Here is a 13,559-nt window from a genome sequence, read left to right as displayed (position 1 = left end):
CTATCTTTATGCTAATACCTTTAAAGAGATAGTACTTTCTAGAATGCCAAATATTAACATGTCTCAGCTTATTAACTTAATTGCATTTCAGCATTTAAAAATGTAACCTTATTGAATGATACATACTTACCCCTTTATCTATGGTGGAAACACATTCTCTGATGACTGAAGTAAGGGACTTTTGTTGCTATTCATTTGGTGAGGGAATGAACTGATAATTTTACACAGCACCAGGCGCTGAATTAGACAGGGTTTCAAAAATACCTGCAGTGTTCTTCTGAAATGTCCTACTAATCCTTCAGAATTGGGAAAGAAACAAGAACTCCAAGGGAATATGACTTGGAGAATGAGAGCTCCAAAGCTAACATATTCACTCATAATTTTTAGCAAACAAAGATTGCATTGAAGAAAGTATTCTTAAAAAAACTTTTTTATGCCCAGAAACACCTAATTTTCGATTTTTCGCACAATTTAGCCAAACACCAAAAAAACTGCTCTACACAGTATCACTTCATCTAAAACTTGAATATACATTCTTTTGAAGGAAATTGAGAAGGCACCTCTTTTGGAATATAGAACTTAATCAAAGAACGTAGAATAAGATTACTTATTTACTACCTTTTAAGCAAGTTACACATTGAAAAGGGGTTGTGATTAAAATACCAATTATAAGTCCATTCTTGATTTGTTTATGGGGAAGAACAAAAATATCCATATTAGAAATCCACATACGTTATCTAGTCCCAAATCTGTCATTTTAGCAAACACATTAGCTTCAATCTTGTTCTCTCAAAACTTTTTCCAGTGATAAAAACTAGTAGCAAAATGGACTACTTAGTTTGATTTCTTTGTTTTTACCACGTGAAGGAAGAGCTAATTTAGTCCTTAAATAGTCCTCAAACAGTAGAAATAACAGGGATGAGGGAGGCCTTGAAGAGCGCATGGACAGGAGAACTCTGCTACCTTAACTGTGACACAGAGTTAATTTACACTACCATACAGGCAAAACATATACACATATGAGCTAGACAACTAATACAATCAATCAATATCTTAATTTATTCTCAAAATTAACCAGAAACAAATTAATGTGTAAATCTTCACATTAACCCTTAAATATAAAATGAATTTTAAATTAGCAGAATGTAAAAATCAGAAGCTAATCGTTCAACTGCACTACTGTCTTGCCCAACTTAATAGCACCAACTTTAATAAAATAAGTCACATCATATTTTCTATGTCTACATTTAAATGGTTCAGGAAATATTTTCATTTGCAAAGACTTATTGGTACCTTGGAATGTCTAAAGTGAACACTGATCTCTTATATGAAATTTAGAGAGATGCTTTACACTCCTTATAATTGAACTGATATACAATCACATTATTCTTAACATTTCTGGTTATAATTTATAGAAACATTCAAACTTCTTTGTCCATTTGAAATACTGAGACATATAATATTGAAACTCATAATTTTTCTTCCCGCATAATTTTATAAATGAGCCACTTTAGAAAGCTACCAGAAGTGGAAAACAACAGTTGCTCTTTTAATTCCAAGTCATATCACAAAGTTTTAACCCTAAAATCTTTTATAGCAACTAGGGATATGAAATGCTACCGCATTTATATTTGCATTGTGACTGCACTGAACTTAAAAAAAAAAACCCTGACTTCATGATTAATGGTCTTTAGAAGTGAACTTTCTTATATTCTCTTTAACTCTTAAAAACTAGGATTCACCTATTAGCCATTTCTTAACTTTCTTATTTTTAAAACATCTACTAAATATTCTTAGGTTTTTTTGAGAAAAATTCTATGTATTGATATATTTCAAATATATAATACAGAAATTAATTTTTTTACATTACATTGGGTACCAATCTTTCTATTTTATTAACAAAACAGCTAGTATACATAATGTATTTTGCTTTAGTTCATGGCCAGTATAAAAATAGATTTTCTGAAATGTAACTCAGTTAAAAATGTAGAAAATAAAATTTCTAACATGAGATACAACATAAACCAAAAAGAAAGGCTTATTTTTAATGTTATATGTAATTATTTTTTAAATCCAAAGAAGTGAATAATATGTTTCAAAAAATCTGTCTTAATATTTTGCAGATAAAAAAACAAAACATCCTGGATATGAGTGATCACTGTATTTCAAATGTGCACAGCATATCCAAAGCCTTTTTAAAAAATAATAATATTAATGGTAATACAGTAGTTAATTAACCCCAAAATTATGGATTTAATATTAATACATGAAACACTAAAGAAAAGACTCCTACACTAGAACAATGAAAAATAACCACAACCACCTCTTTGTATAACATAATTTTAAGGTTCTAAAGATGACCCATTAGAGGTTTTCACATTTACAAATATTAAATAAATTTAATATGCAATACTCTCATTTAAAATAATAATCATTTTATAAATAAAGCATTTAATATTATCTACTTTTTACAAAACAGCATAAAACACTCAAGAGACACTGTGCAAGTCAGGGATTCATACGGCCTGAAATTATTAGATCATCTCAAATAATAAAAAGGCAATGTATTCAATAAGAAAGGATTCCAAGTTCTGCAAAAGTCCTTCTACAGAACTGCTAACAAGGTTATTCTTTACAGGGAACATTTTACTTTCAAGGTGTATATTCATTCCCAATATCTACTTCACTTAACAAAAAAAAATTCTCTCTCTTCATTCTCCCTTTCTTTTTCCTTCACCACAAATTATTTGGCACACGATCCAGACTGAACATTTCTGTTCAACGTGTTTGAAAACATCAAGCAATCTAAAAGTTTTAGGAAAACTATTCTTGAATGGCATCAAGAAGGGTGCCTTTTCTTAATGTTGGATAAAAACAAAGTATTTGAGTTTTCTCTCTTTGAATGTCTACATTAACTACTAGCTGGCATTTGTAAAAAATGCATATATATATCATATATATGTATGTATGATACATATATATATATACATATGTATGTATGTATATCTTTGCTGAACCCATAGCCAATACACTCAGTGAGACTGAAGTTGGGGACATATAGGGCAATAAACACATTACTAGAGACAACAGCTTGAAGAAGAAAATGACAGTAAAACTGCATATACAACACAGTTACTAATCATAAAGAGATGCGTTGGTAAAAGAAAAAAAAATCATCATTTCTGTCATAAATTTTGCAGTGCAGCCCCAGAATGGAGAACAATCTGGGCAATTTATTGGCATATTGGCAGGAGGTGATAAGGCTAAAAACAACAACAGCGAGCAGCTGTGCGGGGAGATGGGCTGATAGCATGATATGGCTCCCACACCAAACACCTCCCATCCTATCAGGGCTTTTTATCAAACCAGGATTACAATAATAGCTTAGAAGAGAAAGCTTCTGAGGGGAGGGCAGAAAATATAGTCTTGGAATAGGAAAAAAAAAACTGAATTTTGGGACAAAACATGGGGGCAAAATACATAATTTATCACTGTATTATCAGGAAATCCAGGCAGTCTAATCAAGGAGCACTGAGTGACTATTTTTTGCCTTATCATCCAAAGTGGTGGAAACGGAGAAGGAATTATCAGGCTTCTGCAGATTGCTGGGCTGGAATTTTAATGGTAATAATCGGGTTTCTGATGGTATATCTTCTCCGCTTATCTTTCCCATTATCTCCTCTTATCTGGCCAGTCATCATAGCAAATTAATGGTGCTCTTTCAGCGTTGCCTTTTTATCGCTGCCCGGAGAGCACCCAAGGGGAAAGAATAAGCAAAATATTAAAATACTGCATAAATCACAATTTTAGATAGCAGGGAACTGTACGCAGTAAAAGAAAAAAAAAAAAAAACTGTGCCCAACAACCTTTTTGTCCTTTAAATTGACTGTCTTCACAGTTTCTGGTATAAGCTGACTTTTTGCTTGTCATAGTTGCTCTAAATTGGGTATGTTTTATCAGCAGTGCCAAAGCTTTATTTTCAAATTCTGGATGTTTCCAAGTTTAAAATGCAGTTTCATTAGTTCCATGAAATGCCATTGTTTCAAAAACCATTTCTTTCTGGTATTTTCCAAACTTTTGTTTGATCCAGAATATCAAAAGCAACATTGTTTATAATTTTTTTTAATGTTTTTCTTCTTATATACTACTAAAATTGGAGAGACCTATCATGGTAATGACTCTGAGTATCAGACAAACTTCTCCATCTGCAAAACTGTTTCCTACCTGAACAGGCAAAGGAGACAGATGTCAATAGGTTACAACCAAAGTGACTTTACAGTTGGCCAAACTACATTTAAGTATTCCCGCCCCACTCCACCCCCCAAAAAAACAGCTATTAGATAGTACTGCTCTATATATAACAATCCAAAGACATCTAATTTCTCATTTTCCTTAACAGTGCAAGGGGAGAAGGGTGTCCACATTTGCATAGATAATCACTGTGACCCTAAACTGAATCCAATAAAAGTCTAAACTGCATGTATATTAATAATGCATATGAATGCATGTACCAGCAGGCAAGGATCACTGGGAATAAATATAAATATAATACTTGTTCACTTTCAAATGAGAAAACTTTTAAGTATTTTTGATAGTTAATAAATCACAGCATTCAAATAAGGCACTAAAATGTTTTATGACCTATAACACAAGTGTAGCATCAGCAATTAGTTCCAGCGCTTTAATCTTCAATTATATGAGGTGGACATAGAAGGATAGGAAAAAAAAATTTAATGTAGCTAATTGAGAAGATAACAAAGTATTCCCAAGTAGAATCAGATGGTCTTTGTGCTATACAATCAATTAATATTAATTATTTATTAACAACTTAGACGACAGCCATGAACTAAAAAGCATTTTCCCTTTAATAATGCTTATAATCATATCTTATAATAAGCAGTTTTGTACTACAAAATGCAACATTTATACACAGGGACCAGATCGATTTAGTTCTAAAAGGTAAAAAGCAATTAGTTGAAACCATGAATAATCACTCTGAAAAAAGGGAAAGTCTTCAAGAACAGTGTCTCTCTCTACTCAATTAAAGCTGCTTTGAGCCCAAAGTTAAGTCCAGTCCTTGCTTTAACCCAAGTTGAAGCAATCCAAGAGAAGAAATCCACTAAAGAAAAGCTAGCGAGTCTGCTTTTAGAGGCAAGGATCTAAATACTTATGTAGCAAACTGCTTACAACCTGGACCCCATTTTATACTGGATTAAGTTGCTTTATAGGATTTATTTTAAAACTACATTAAATGAAATTTCTAACACGAGGGGGTGCGTGTGATTAATGATCAAGGGGGAGGCAGTGTCATGAAAGCCTTTACCTAAAAGTACACAATAATCAGTTTTACATTAGTTGCAAGGCTTCAAATAACACGAAGAAATGGACGCACCGCATGGCTGGCAAAAAAAATAAAATAAAATAAGGCTGTTTCTCCTTTTCGGCCAAAGCGTTGAAGACATGTCGCAGGGCGACAAGACATTACGGGAAGGCTAATCCCCAAGACTCGAAAAGTTGACCGAGTTGAGCTCTGCGGGTGTGTGCTTTTCGAGCAGGTGCCTCTCGCCTCGCTGGGGACTCTCAGCACCACCCGGGCCCCCGGGGGCTCGGGGGCTTCAGGTCAGGCTCATCTGAGGCGCCCAAGCTGCCTTGAACTCCCGGCTTCCGCGCTAGGAAGCAGCCGGCGGCCCCTCCCCGCGAGGACCCGGCGCGCCCGCGGGGCCCGAAGTAACCCGCACGCCCACCGCGTAAAGCGTCCCGGTGCCGCGAGCGGGACGGGCCCGGAACCCCCGGCCAGGTCCGCCCGCGCCATCCCCGCGCCCGCAGGGCGGAGGCGCACGGCTGCCAGCGGCCGAGGCGCGAACTTTTACACCTACTTTTTGTTTCGCTTCGGCTGTGGCGTGGCTCTGGCACCGCCCCGGATCGGGACCCAGACACTGATTTTCCACCGCCTGGGGACGTGGCCTCCCTCGCCCCGAGGTCTCCACCAGTTGTTTCGGAGAACTAAGTTCTCACTCTGGTCGCTAAAAAAAAAAAGTGGTCCCCAAGAGTAGCAGCCCGTCCAACGCAACAACAATGACCACAACCACACTGATAACAACCTCCTGAGTGAGTTGGAGCTACCCAGCCAGGCTCCAGGCGAAAAAGCAGCTCTAAGTGCGCGCGGGGGGTCAGAATTAAAAAGGACCCCGTGGACGAAGGCTGAGCCTGGCCAGGAGCGGGCTGTTCCTCGCAGCCTCTTTCTCGCCCGGCGGTCGGGCTGTCCGTCTGTCTGTCTGTCTGTGCACGACTAGCTGTCCCTCCAGCTGCTCGAAGTTTGACAAATCCCGGGCAGCGGGAGCGGATTTCCCCGAGTCTCCCTCCCCTCCTTTTCCCGCCCCGCGCGCGCCCCCCGCCCCAGAAATAATCCCACCAACTCTCGGCCCCGCGTGCAAACTTACGTTTGATCTGCCGGGGTTTGCTCTGCTTTCGCCGGGACATTTCGGCGGCGGCCGCTGCCCACGGGCTCCCGCGGTGCCCGCGGTCGGGGCTGCCGCTCCCTCGACTCCCGCAGCCGCCGCCGGCCGGGCTCGGGCCGCCGCCGGCCGGACTCCAGGTGCTCCGGGCACGCGGGATTCCGGGCGCTGGGCTCCTCCGGGAGCCGCGGATCCACGTTTGGAGATGAGCAGGCAAATGACGAGGGAGAGAGAGAGAGAGAGGAGAGGAGAGGGGGGCAAAGAGAGTGTGACAGGAGGGAGGGGAGGGGGAGAGTGGGAGAGCGCTGGGGTGGGGGGTGAGGGGGAGAAGGGGAATTTTCAAACGGAGGAACCGGGAGAGAGAAAAGGGGGGAAGGGGGGGCGGGAAGGGAGTGCGAGCGGAGGGGAGAGGGGAAGCGAGGGGGCGGAAGGCGCGCGAGGAGGCGCGCTCGCTCTCCCGGCTCTCGGCGGCTCGCGGGGCACAGACGCTGCCGTTCCGGGCCGCGCAGCTCTCGCTCTGCCGCGGGAGGTGGCGAGGCGCGGGAGGGAAGGAGGGGCGCGCCGGGGCTGTGGGGAGGGGGGGCTATTCCATCAGCGGACGGAGGATTGGCTGCATCCAAAGCCAGTCCGGATGCAAACTAGGGCCCTGGCCTGGTCGCGTGGGGTGCAAAGGGAGCGCGGCGGGGGGCTGGGGGGGTGGATAGAAAGCGGCGTGGGGAGGGCTTGGAGAGGGGCCACCTTCTGCAGTTGTCACCGCGGCAGCTCGGGGCTTTTGCCCAGACCACCCCCGCCTCCTCTTCCTGGCAACTTCTTTCAACAGCCCCCTCTCATATGGAGCCCCCCACCCCCATCCACCCCTCAACTCTCCTCTCTCACGCCTCGTCTGTCCAGCGGGGCACAAAGAAATCTCAGTCTCTCCATAAACTTCGTGCTTCCAGTTAATGCCGCCCCTCCCCTAGCCCCCACCCCGCCCTTCCATCCCTTTTGGCAGGAAGGTTTAGGCCACTGGCAGAATCCTCTTGGAGAGCCAGCTGATCACAAATGCCAACTGTGTGTCTTGGGGCCGGTTCAGTCCCTCTCATCTGTCCAGGCTCTCCCGAGACCGGTTCATGGCTCTCAAGGTTCCCCGGAGACCGCTGCGGACACGGACCATCCCCACCCCCACCCCCTCACTTGGCCCGCAAGGATGAGATGCTGAACAGCGTCCTGAAAGTGCTCTTTCTCACCTCGACTTTTCATTTTAAGGTTGTAAAAATTCCGAATTTGAAGACAGGCAGATATTTTTCTCAAATCAGAAAGGAGGACCATTAACTAGGTGATTAACCCTTCTGGGAAATGAACCGTCTCTAATCAGAATACTAACTTTTCGTGGAAGTCTGTGGAAGTTCTGAAGTCCCACCCTAGCCCCATAATATTTCATTCTTTTAGTTCTTCTGCCACAGGGAAGCAGCCAGCGACTAATAAAAGATTTGATCTTGCCATAATTTCCCAAGCAGGTAAGACCCAATAACTATTTCATGGTTCTTTAGCTTTTAAAGTTTTGTTTCATTATTATTCAATTATTGTGTGTGTAGTATGTCGGAAACTGCAAGCCAAAAGAACACATTTTGAAGTGATTTGCATAGTTATTATTTTGGCCAAGTTAAGCTGCATGAGGCTAGCTTTAGTTTCTCATAGTTTCATGTACACTGAGTTTTAAATATATTCTCCCAGGTTGACTTGAAGGAGCCTCTATCTAAGAGACAGTGGAACTGGCTGCTTTATGTAATCAGTATTTACTAATAAACTCCACTGCAGTTAACAGGTATCCACCAGATACTGCCGACTTTTCCCCCCCAGGTTGTGAGATCATCCATTCTGATCTGAAATCGTGCCCCCTTTGTTTGGTTGACTAACATCCCGGTGAGCCCCGCCAAACTCCACAAGCTAAAAGGGTTGGAGGTCAGCAGAGAGCCTGGGCTGATTGAGCATAATGCAGGCTGCTCAGTGTGCAGGAGGCGCTGTAATCAGTGTCATTTATAACCCCATCAGGACATCTTCTGGGAGGTGTAAAGAGTTGCCCTGTGGAAGGTATGGCTGAGAGAATCTTAATACAGAGCTGAAGACCAATTGTGAATTTTATTACATTACCATTAGTACTATTACCATAGAGGTTGTAAGAATACATGGTTCTTGGCAGTGGAAATGCACTAAGTGACAAAGTCCCTCCCTTGAAGAACCAACAAATTAAAGCCGTAAGTACCATGAAAAGCAGGGTTATTTGTGTTTGTGTTGTGGAATGAATAAGCAGATAGAACTACATATTTTTGCCTCCTTAATTTCCAATTCATTACAATTAAATTGGTATACATAGAACTGAATTATTATATATTAGGGCTTCTAAAGCTATTTTTACAAAACTGGCTGAATTTTTTTTTTATATCGCCCAAAAGGAATGCCCATTGGAATAAGATACCATAACAGTTAGTGTTTCCTTTGGCATTTGAAATGGTTAAATATGCAAAGCAAAAGAGAAACAAATAAATCTCAACTAAGTACTCACTTTAAAAGGTGAAAGGAGCAAAAGTCAGAGAATTCAAGGCAAGATTGATAAGATAACCTGATTACAGTATTAGAAATAAAGATAGCTCATCTAAATTTATAAATAGATATATTAGTATAGTCAACATGAATGAATTAAACTAAGGAATACTATTACATTTTGTGTTTCCTCATCATTTTAATGAGAATGTTAATGATATTTAAAGTTTAATTTTTCTTTTTCTCATTTAATTCACTAAGGTTATAAAATAAAATGACAGCAAAACCTATAAGCAATTATCTCTGTCCAAATGGATATAGCAGCTCCAAACCACAGCTACATGACTATCAAACAATGATTATGAAAACCACAATTGAGAAAAGCATCAGAGAATGATATTGCAAAACCACAGCAACAAATGTGTCTGCGATATTGAAAACCACAATTCACAACTAATACCCTGTGTATTGCAAATTACTATTTAACTATAAATGTGAAAATGTATAAGTAACAGCACAAAATAATTTCTCATTTACTTAAAAATGAATTATTCATTTTCTAGACTCGCTGATTTCATCTCTGCATAACGGTTCATTTTGAAAAGTTTCTTTTTTCAAAGACAAATCATTTTAAATCACATAGGTAAGTTACTTTAAAAGCAGAAAATATGCAACTTTTAATAACATTTCCTCAAATGTTAAAAGAATTGATCTGAAACCCATCTGAAATAAAGAAACATCTACTTCAGTCTAGCTTTCTTCATAAAATTTTTTCAGGAGCAAAAAGGGTTGGAGTGGAAAGTGTTTATAGAAAAAAAAAAGGCTTCAAGTAACTATTACACCTTCAACAAGTACATAATTTTATTTCTTTAAATCATCATTTTAGCTAGAAAATATACATCTGACAATAATGTGCGTTGCCAATACCAAAACTACTTTAATATGCAAACCAAATGTTTATTCACAAGTGAATAAAAGAATGTTATTTGTAAGTTTATAGACTTTCCAGATTTAGCAAATTAAAATACAGGATGCCCAGTTAAATTTTAACTTCAAATAAGCAACAATAGATTTTTTTAGGGTAAGTATGTTCCATGCAATGTTTGGTACATACTTATCCTAAAAAATAATCATTGCTTATCTGAAAGTCATATTTAACTGAGCATCCTGTATTTTATCTGCCAAATTTACAACTTTTCACAAATTTGTGGTTTTTTAGAATATTATTTATAGAAAGGTAGGGAAACCCTACAGTATTTCCTGTAGATATAGATATACTTTATTCTTGAACATCATATTATTTAAGGAAGGCAATGTAGAAGAAGTAAATTTCTATACAAAAATTATTTATTTGGCACAGTACCGAAAGGTGCTGTCCGGATAAATGGATTGCATTCATGTCTGTCTCACTCTTGCATTTGTTTTTAAAATGTGTTTTTTTCCTCTGAGGGATCAACAAATTGATAAAGCAACCTCCCAGGCCACATCTTATTTGGCAGCAAGCTGCCTCCTTTATTATGGGAATAAACAATATTCAAAAGCTTCAGAAAGACTTAATTTTTTGCCCTTGTATCCTTACCAGAAATTGAATACAGTTTATCTGCCTTGATTTAAGATTGTGACACTGAATTGAACAAGAATGCAGTATGAAAATAGTGTTTAGTGTTTGTGTATCTTTATAATTTCAGCAGTTTAAAAATAAAAATCAACAAATTCATCTAAATGGCATTCCTATGTTATAACTATGAAAAGGACTGTCTGTTTACTCGCAAAGGAGCCAAGAGCTTTGAAAACGTTCAGTCAATCTAGATCCGAGGTTTAACTTGGTCTTCGTGTAGACGGTCAATTCGCTTGATAGAAGTATATATGTATAAAAATTTACTAAAGGGCAGGTCTATTTAATTAATGAACTCATTGAATTTTCAAAAAAATCTGTGAAAAAGATCTCTGAACCCATATGGGTTAAGAATGGCTATTCTCTTCATGTGTAAAATTTTATGATGCACTGAAAACAAAAATATGAATGATTTAAGTTTTTATTCTTTGCAATCATCCTTTATGTCCAAATTACTATTCTGATAGAGGAAAATCATAGGATGAACTCTATTACCAAAAAAATGTATTTGTTGCTAAGTCTGCATAGCACAACTCCAATTACAAAATAAATATTGAAATAGTAACGCCTCAATTTTAGTAAACGTCTGTTGACTTCGCCTCCCTAGTATCCATTCCTTCTTCTTCTGGTAATAGTGCTGTGACGTCTTTTGAAGAAGCACTCCTCCACACCTTCTCTTTGGTCATGTGATGCAAGTGTGACCTTCCCCAGTCCCCCAATCCCTGACCAGTCAGAATATTTCATTTGCTTATCTGTAGTGATTGGCTCAATGATTCAAATTGTTTCTATAGGAGTCAGCCCTGCCTGGAACTTTATCCTAAAACCACTGAGGAAAGGGTGCTGTTCTTCTGCTGGTATTACTATCCTGGAAGAATGCTGTTGTTGTTGTTCTTTAGTTGCTAAGTCATGTCCAACTTGTTTGTGACCCCATGAACTGTAGCCTGTCAGGCTCCATGTCTCAGAGATAAAGAAGCTGCCTGCCAAGCAGGAGATGAGGCTTCAATCCCTGTGTCAGGAAGGTTCCTGAAGAAGGAAATGGCAACCCATTACATTATGGGGAAATCCCTATGGGCCCTGGAAGAATGCAAATTTAATATTGCTTTAGGCCATCCTTGGTGGAAGAATATGTTTTAGAGAACTAATTCTGTCTTATCTTGTCTCAGGATCTGATTTGTGAGAAATCCAAACCAAGACACCCATCAACATTCCAATATTGTTATTATTATTTTATTTTTGGTTCTATCAGTACTACCTATGTATCTACCTAGACATTAGAGTCTTGGTCATTTCCATTATATTGTCAGTCAGTCAGTTCAGTCACTCATGTCCGACTCTTTGCAACCCCATGATTGCAGCACGCCAGGCCTCCCTGTCCATCACCAACTCCTGGAGTTCACTCAGACTCACGTCCATCGAGTCAGCAATGCCATCCAGCCATCTCATCCTCTGTCATCCCCTTTTCCTCCTTCCCCCAATCCCTCCCAGCATCAGAGTCTTTTCCAACGAGTCAACTCTTCGCATGAGGTGGCCAAAGTACTGGAGTTTCAGCTTTAGCATCATTCCTTCCAAAGAATACCCAGGGCTGATCTTTAGAATGGACTGGTTGGATCCTCTTGCAGTCCAAGGGACTCTCAAGAGTCTTCTCCAACACCACAGTTCAAAAGCATCAATTCTTCGGCCCTCAGCCTTCTTCACAGTCCAACTCTCACATCCAAACATGACCACTGGAAAAACCATAGCCTTGACTACACGGACCTTTGTTGGCAAAGTGATGTCTCTGCTTTTGAATATGCTATCTAGGTTGGTCATAACTTTCCTTCCAAGGAGTAAGCGTCTTTTAATTTCATGGCTGCAGTCACCATCTGCAGTGATTTTGGAGCCCCAAAAAATAAAGTCTGACACTGTTTCTTGTATCTTTATCTATTTAACTAGGCTAATCTCTCTACACCTTTGCAGTTTTAGTATAGATACCATTTTTCACAGGAAGACATCCCTGACCTCCCAAGTCTGAGTGAGATACCTCTTCTCAGTTAGTTCCATAACCGTTTTTGACTATCACTTGTTGCATTGTATTATATTGGCAGTTTAATTACGTATAAATTAAGTCCTCACCAGCCCCCTCCCTATCCTAATACGCCTAGCTAGATAGTTTGTGAGGGCAAGAAATACATTTGTCTTCAGAACTGCATCCCCATGCTGGACACATAGAAGGTCTTAACATAATTACTGAAAGAAAAAGTAATACCTGGGCACACTTACAGTCCCCAGACTGCATCCACATAGGCACAGGGGCGAAGAGTGGCAGCCGTGTTTGTGCAACATGACTCCGTGCTCCTGCTTACAGATGCCTGGACCAAAGGGAGTACCTGCCTCAGATAGGACCAATCAAATTTCTCCCTCAGGGATCTAGAGTTAGTATCAAGAGTTTCAGCTTTGCAAGGGCTAGTCTTTTAAATGAATGGAAAATGAAATGAAAGATGAATTTCATAATGAATGAAATTATCGTATGGTTACCACCATGTGAACAGAGTAACAGCAATAGTTTGCCAATAGAGAGAAAAAGAAAGAAACGGTAAGAGAACTGGGAATATGCAATGGTATCCCATGTCCTGTTCCAGTCTCTTCATAGGCTTCTGCCCTTGACATCACTGAGATACTTATGTGCCTTAAAATAAATTCCTCCCCATCATTCTTTTTTAAAGTTATTTTTGGCCTAAATTTGCATTAGCTGATTCCTGCTACATTCAAGCCAAAAGACAAAATTAGTAATCCATGACTTTAGTTCCCTTAACTATTCAATAGCCCTCTTTATCCACAGTTTTACTCTGTGGTTTGTTACTAGCGGCCAGCCATGATCCCAAAATATTAAATGGAAAATTTCAGAAAAAAGGAAATTCATAAGTTTTAAATCGGGTACCATTCTGAGTAGCATGGTGAAATCTCATACCAACCCATTTCATTCCTCCCCC

The 13,559-nt window shown here is 39.7% G+C and overlaps 2 protein-coding genes across 3 annotated transcripts in view; one reads left to right on the top strand and one right to left on the bottom strand.

The window, feature by feature from the left end:
- The window catches only part of ZFPM2 (zinc finger protein, FOG family member 2), a 525,087-nt gene extending 518,054 nt beyond the window's left edge, over positions 1-7,033 (bottom strand). The window contains exon 1 of one of the 2 annotated variants that reach the window (XM_070382168.1): positions 6,441-7,033. In XM_070382168.1, coding sequence (XP_070238269.1) covers positions 6,441-6,480 — 40 coding nt within the window. In that variant the 5' untranslated portion in view covers positions 6,481-7,033. The remainder of the gene's footprint in view (positions 1-6,440) is intronic. The other variant, XM_070382167.1, reaches the window with a different exon arrangement.
- LOC138990733 (collagen, type I, alpha 1a-like) overlaps positions 1-13,559 on the top strand; it is a 121,182-nt gene that overhangs the window by 89,702 nt on the left and 17,921 nt on the right. Inside the window, exons 3-5 of the mRNA XM_070382790.1 lie at positions 5,459-6,019; positions 6,294-7,951; positions 9,539-9,618. Of these exons, the coding sequence (XP_070238891.1) occupies positions 5,459-6,019; positions 6,294-7,653 (1,921 nt within the window). The 3' untranslated portion in view covers positions 7,654-7,951; positions 9,539-9,618. The remainder of the gene's footprint in view (positions 1-5,458; positions 6,020-6,293; positions 7,952-9,538; positions 9,619-13,559) is intronic.

The sequence above is a fragment of the Bos mutus genome, chromosome 14, assembly GCF_027580195.1.
Source record: "Bos mutus isolate GX-2022 chromosome 14, NWIPB_WYAK_1.1, whole genome shotgun sequence".
Classification (NCBI taxonomy): Eukaryota; Metazoa; Chordata; class Mammalia; order Artiodactyla; family Bovidae; genus Bos; species Bos mutus.
The sequence above is the reverse complement of the archived record's forward strand: the minus strand, read 5'-3'. Positions and strand labels throughout refer to the sequence as shown.